Below are 6,429 nucleotides of genomic sequence, written 5' to 3' on the forward strand. Positions count from 1 at the left end.
GGCTTCACGACGGCCGCGTAATATCCAGAATTGTTCCCGTAGCTTGTTCAAAACAAACTGCACTCCCGCATGACAGAACCGATGATGGATAGAGCGTATTAAGCAGCTCACTATTGGATGACCTCCAGGCAACAGGATTGAAAACGAAGGCCCACCGAATCGTCGCGATGAACCAGCTTAGTCTTGACACGCACCAGTTCATCTTTCCCAAGTAATATTTCCAGACCATGAAAACTCGCTCCCACCGTTTCAAACAATTCTTGTTGAACTAACCACATTAATCTTAGCTCAGCCTTCTTGAGCTCCTCGGTCGTTAGTTCGTCACTTAAGCGAAGCCTGGAGTTCTTTGGTGCTTTGCACCAAGCCGCAATCCGCAGGATATAAGCCAAGGCTCGGACATTCTTCTCAAAGGTACTCAACCTTACTCCGAACATAGGCTCTTTAGGAACGTTGATCATTGATGCAAACGTAGCTTTCTTCTTCTCTGAAGCCACCACTTCTTCATTTGGTTTTTCTTCTACGAACTGCCAATCCTGTGGTCCATTTCTCAACCAAGCTGTGCCCATCCACCATCTAGAAACCCTGAGCTGCTTCGCCGTACAGCCCCGTGACGGCAGATCCGTCGGATTAAGATTCCTAGGAACATGGCGCCAGTTTTCAACATTTGAGCAGGACAGGATCTCTTTCACTCGATTGCCGACCAGCGTACCCCATAGGTCGTTACGACGAATCCACGCCATGGCTGTTGCGGAATCAGTCCAGTAAAAGGTCGGTACTTCTTCGAGTTCCAAAGATATCTTCACGTTTATAGCCAGTCTGACCGCGATGACACACCCAAATAATTCCAAACGATAAACCTTTTTAATCGAAGCTACTCTAGCTTTGGCTTGAATAAGCTGCATTGAAACACCATCAATCCCCTGGGTTCGTAGATAAACGACCGCTGCATAAGCATCCTGACTAGCATTAGAAAATACATGTAGCTGCCAGCTTTTACGATCAATATTGCCTCCGGTAACGTTCCGAGAGGTGCAAATAGCTGAGAGGTAAGATAGCTCCTCGTACCAGGTCTTAAACTCGGAAATTAATTCCTCTTTCAAAGCTTCATCCCAAGATCTCTTTGCCAGCCACGCTCGTTGCAGCATCTTCTTAGGCTTCAGAAGGACAGGACACAAAAACCCGATTGGATCGTAGACTCGACTGACCACTGACAAAATTGTACGCTTGGAGACAACCGTAAGAGATTCCTGATTCTTCCACTCCAACCACATCTTATCTTCTCTTCGATCCCACATTATGCCGAGCACTGGAGTCACATGAGCTCTTTTCCTTTCATAAGAACTCGCTGGACAGGTCCAACGTCGTTCGTCCCTGTCACTAGAATTCCTTCACCGGTTAATTCCCCGGCAGACCAGGCTCATTGTCGTAGTTCCATCTTTGCCTCAACCATTAAGCGGGTGGCGTCGTCTTTGAAGCGCCTCAATTCTTCCACTGAGTTGACAGCTGCCAACGCATTGTCTACATACATAGACTTCAATAACTTCTCAACTACCTTTTGGTCTTCAGGACCTACCCTAGACAGATGAAATTGGATTACGGCTGCAAGCAAGAAAGGACTACAATTGACGCCAAATACAACCCGTGTGTGACTTAGACCGTCGTGAGACAGGTTAGTTTTACCCTACTGATGATCAGTCATTGCGATAGTAATCCTGCTCAGTACGAGAGGAACCGCAGGTTCGGACATTTGGTTCACGCACTCGGTCGAGCGGCCGGTGGTGCGAAGCTACCATCCGTGGGATTATGCCTGAACGCCTCTAAGGCCGTATCCTCTCTAGTCAAAGGTGGCAATGATATCTCTAGGAGTCTCGTGAGTCGAAAGGCTCAAAACAATGTGACACACTACTAGGCGGCCGGTTCTCGCGGGCCGGTCGTTGCACGAGCCCGGTTTGTCGTACGGCGCCTCTGCCCGTCGTCGGGATCTCGGTACGAGGAGCTATCTTACCTCTCAGCTATTCGCACCCCTCGGAACGTTACCGTAGGCAATATTGATCGTGAAAGCTGGCAGCTACATGTATTTTCTAATGCTAGTCAGGATGCTTATGCAGCGGTCGTTTATCTACGAACCCAGGGGATTGATGGTGTTTCAATGCAGCTGATTCAAGCCAAAGCTAGAGTAGCTCCGATTAAAAAGGTCTCTATTCATCGTTTGGAATTATTTGGGTGTGTCATCGCGGTCAGACTGTCTAACGCAGTATTATCAAATGGCCTTCACATCCTCCCTCCCACCATAGAAACCGAAGGGAGTCTCGGTCCTCAGTAGCCACCTCAATCATCAGAAACGCCTTCCGTATGTCAACTGAGACACCAATATTGCCACAACGAAATCGATTCAATACAGTCGGTAGGAGCTCAATCAAATTGGGTTCTTTAGCTAGGCACTCGTTTAACGACGGTGCACGCCCATTCTTACAAGATGCGTCAAACACAGGACGGATCGGAGTTGTCAAAGTTTCAGGCCTTACTACTGGTCGATGGGCAGATAATGCCCGCGATTGTTTCGTTCTTCAGCCGGCACCACTTCAACAATTCCCTCCAAGATCCAATCCTGGAATGTCCTGTCATACTGTTCCACCATACTCATTGACTGTAACTTTCTCCAGGTACCATCAAGCCTTTTCTTCGCAACTTCGAAATTGTCCGGCACCTGCTCTGACTCATCAATCCAAGGCAGCCTAACACAGTATCTTCCATCTGGATTTCTATTGACGGTCCCCAAAAAGTGTTGCCGTACTTCCGCATCTCTTTCTGCTTGTGGTTTGTGAAGATCTGGTTCTTGAATGCCTATAAGCTCCAAATCCCACATATTAGTTGTGTCACTCTGCCATTATGGAAGTATACACCATTAGCGACGCACTGTTGGACTCATACTCCTTTAACTTTCCTGTCAGTGTCCATCCATACGCTGTCTCGAGCGCAATCAGGCCACATCTCAAGTTTACTTTTCTCCCTGTCAACAACGACGCGAAGTTGTCGGCTCCAATCAAGACTTCGATCTCGGGTGAACCTTTTCCAATGTCATTTACGAATATCTTCTTGTCCCTGAGGTCCTCAATCACTCTGTGCTTGCTAGCTCTTGGTAACAATCGCAGATTTTTTCCTGGTCTAATAACGTCAACGTTGTCTGGACGGAGCCATCCAGGCTTTCAATACTGACTTGGTACACTTGATGCTGCCTGACTTCACGGGAACATCCAAATAGAATGTGACACATGTTCAAGGTTCCGACTGTTTTCAAGCCAAGTTTGATTGCAGTGCTCTTGAGCAAGTAAGATCTGTGACAACCGCCATCAAACACAAGTCGAACTCTCCGACGCATGCCATTGTTCTCCAGATTCACGTACACAGTTTGTAAAATAACATCTCCGGAACAATGCAGATTAGACATTGCAGGGGTGGTTTGAGTAGGCGTCTGCTCCGGTGTAGATTCGGGCGGCGATCGAGTTTTCTCTACTTCTGGGCACAGCATCGCACAATGTTTCTTTTGGCAGAAGACACATTTTACAACAGCTCTGCAACTTCGTGACCCGTGGCCAGTCTTCAAACAAACATAGCACGCTTTCTTTTCTGTCACGATTTTTTTTCGGTTCTCCAGATTCATGAAAGCTGCCTTCGCACAAAGTTGACTTTCATGAGGCTTGTCACAGAAAAGACATTTATTCGTCGAACCAACAAACAGCCCGGAAGCTGTAGGGGCATCTTCCTTTTGAAACGCGACGTTCTTGGTTAACTTCTTTTGTGGTTTCCTCTGAGTTTGAAATCCCATCCGTACTAATTTACGTTGATCTTCACACTGGACTTCTAATTTTAGAAAATCGATCAACAACTGTAAATCGGTTAGGGGGGGATTCATTGCCGATCCATCCTTGCCCCAGTTCGGACTCCTTTGCCATGCTGTCAACACTTTTTCCGGTAACGTTGACTCGACGATCGGATACAGAAACGTCGACATTTGGTCGCTGTTGACTCCTAGGGTCTCGAGTGCTTGTAGATGCGCCGAGAGCTTATCAAACATACTGGAAAGACTCACACTTTGATTACTTCCATTAGCCATAACCATTTTTACTAGTTCACGGATATGTACTTACTTGAGTACTTTTTCGTTACCAAATCGCTCCTGAAGGGACTTTGCTGCTTTATCGTAGTTCTCACCGGATTGCCACGAGATCCGCCGCTTTCGTTCCCGCGACCATACATTGCACGAGGTACTGAAACTTGTCCGCATAATCTAAGTCTTCGTCTTCGTGGATTTTCTTAAACTGAGACCAGAAAGGGAGCCATTCCTTCACATCTCCATTGAATTTGCGCGGTTTATACTTCGGGAGCTTGTATGTCTTCCTTCTTCTCAACTCCAAATTCACATTCGACCTGTTATCAATTACGGAATTTACGGACGTTTTCGAACTCTCCATCGTTGGTTATGTTACGCACTCTCCTTTGAGTCTTGATAAATCGTTTCTCGTAATTATCAATTCCAGTCTGCTCTGCATTCAGTGCCGCCTCGTCAATCGGGACTGTTTCCAAGATATGCTGCTTAACAGTCAAATCATAACCACGAATTTCTTCCAACAACTGTTCCAGTCGGGTCAGAGAATCCTGTAAATCACCACAGTCCGGCTCCTCTACCGACAACAGATCGTCAATATTAGTCGCAGTCCTAGTGAATGACCGACGGGCAGACTTTCGGGCCGCTTTAGCTGCATCCATCTCGACTTCTCCGTCAATCGTCGTAACGAAACTTTTACGAGACGTCACACGGCTTAACCTATCCGCTGAACAGTTAATCGCTACAGATCACGTCGGGGTCACCACAAAATGTAGAAACGCTCAACCAACTACCCTTTAGTATCTATTTTCCACATTATAAGGGCGGCGAATAACCAGCGTAAATGAATTCTACAGTAATAACTACTGATAAAAAGACGTTTATTTTATCGTAACAAACACGGGCGAGATCGACTCAAACATCTATTAGTGAGTGGCGCGCGCGCTTACGCGAGCACTGAGCCCTCTACAATCATCGATCAGTAAAATTAAAGAGCGACCATTCGGCCCGATGGTTTTGAGAACACTGTAAGTAAAATCTCTGAAAATTAGGTCCAATTCTCAACACTCGCCGCCGAGTATTTTGTCAGTTCATTTTTAACTAAACACATCATTACTGAAATGTCGACCCTACAAAATAGTTCACAGCAGAAAGAAACAAACTTAGATGTACGTATTTTATTAACTATTTAATTCTTTTTCTACAAACCCACTGAATTAATTAGATTAAATTACAATTGTTACAGTATGGTCAACTTCGAATTCAACGTTTTAACTGTTGCGTTAATTTTAGTTGCGTTAATTTTAGTAGTAATAATTTGTAACGTATGTTAACTTTATCCGAAATATAATCTCTAATTTTTATGCGACACTGAAGATGGTCCTATAAAGGTCCGAAACGTTTGTTATTTTTTACTTTAATATATAATTTTTTAACACTAACACTTTGTTACGGCTCGACGCTCCTTTTTCTTCGACTTATTCTAAAAATATTTTTGTGAATTATTTTAATCTTACTAAAAAATATTTAAAAAATATTTAAACAATATTTTGTGCTGTATGGGTATGTACGGATTTGATGTCCGTGATTACTTTAATTTACGCAATTTTGAGATATCAGGTTATTTCTAATTCCATTATATTTTTCAGTTTTTTTCTACCCCTATTTCATATATAATTCTTTAAGATTTGGTTGATTAGACTCATTAGACGCAGCTTTATACGCTATCAAGGTCCATAATTTTTTTAGAAATGCCTGTGATAGCTCTAACTTCTGCAAATTTTAAGATATCGGGCTATTTCTAATTTTATTATATTCTTCAGTTTTTTTACCCCTATTTCATATATAAATTCTTTAAGATTTGGTTGATTAGATCCAGCTTTATACGCGATCAAAGGTCCATATGCGAAGTTCATATATGAACCATGTAGCCTGAACTCCCAAAGTCAACATCGATTTGACATTGCGTCAATAAAACCCCACTTGTGCTATACTAAGCTGACATTTTTTCAGGGGGTTTTTTCAGTTTGTCCTCGGGTGAGGACCTAAAGGTAATTGACACAAATAAGTTAAACCTAGTAATACATTGGAAATCATTTAAATACTTTACCGATTTGTTTAAAGAATTTGAAAATAATGAATAAAATGTTCCATTTCTTTCGTTTGATTAGTCGATAGATATCAATTTCATCCAGAAAGCCCTCTGCTCTGAGAGCATTATCCAGAGATATTCTCAATTCATCGTATTTTTGGCATCTCAACAGCACATGATGTAAGTCCTCTCTCTCACAGCCACACTCGCGCCTCTCACTGTCCACGTAACC

The 6,429-nt window shown here is 43.6% G+C and overlaps 3 protein-coding genes across 3 annotated transcripts; all 3 read right to left on the reverse strand.

Moving 5' to 3' along the window:
* Window positions 1-110: 110 nt before the first annotated feature.
* On the reverse strand, window positions 111-1,295 carry LOC139781460 (uncharacterized). Its single transcript, XM_071720317.1, has one exon. It carries the CDS (start codon window positions 1,293-1,295, stop codon window positions 111-113), a length of 1,185 nt encoding a protein of 394 aa, XP_071576418.1.
* Window positions 1,296-2,524: 1,229 nt separating this feature from the next.
* Window positions 2,525-2,866, reverse strand: LOC139781455 (uncharacterized). Its single transcript, XM_071720311.1, has one exon. The coding sequence runs from the start codon at window positions 2,864-2,866 to the stop codon at window positions 2,525-2,527; it is 342 nt and encodes a 113-aa protein (XP_071576412.1).
* Window positions 2,867-3,115: 249 nt separating this feature from the next.
* Window positions 3,116-4,120, reverse strand: LOC139781456 (uncharacterized). Its single transcript, XM_071720312.1, has one exon. The coding sequence runs from the start codon at window positions 4,118-4,120 to the stop codon at window positions 3,116-3,118; it is 1,005 nt and encodes a 334-aa protein (XP_071576413.1).
* Window positions 4,121-6,429: the final 2,309 nt, after the last annotated feature.

Source organism: Temnothorax nylanderi, unplaced genomic scaffold, assembly GCF_030848795.1.
Source record: "Temnothorax nylanderi isolate EJ_2023f unplaced genomic scaffold, tnyl_v1.0 TNYL_tig0339_pilon, whole genome shotgun sequence".
NCBI lineage: Eukaryota > Metazoa > Arthropoda > Insecta > Hymenoptera > Formicidae > Temnothorax > Temnothorax nylanderi.

What these genes read in the sequence shown, in the direction of transcription:
- LOC139781460 (XM_071720317.1), bottom strand. Translation starts at nt 1,295, where the DNA reads ATGTGGGATCGAAGAGAAGATAAGATGTGGTTGGAGTGGAAGAATCAG.
- LOC139781455 (XM_071720311.1), bottom strand. Translation starts at nt 2,866, where the DNA reads ATGTGGGATTTGGAGCTTATAGGCATTCAAGAACCAGATCTTCACAAA.
- LOC139781456 (XM_071720312.1), bottom strand. Translation starts at nt 4,120, where the DNA reads ATGGTTATGGCTAATGGAAGTAATCAAAGTGTGAGTCTTTCCAGTATG.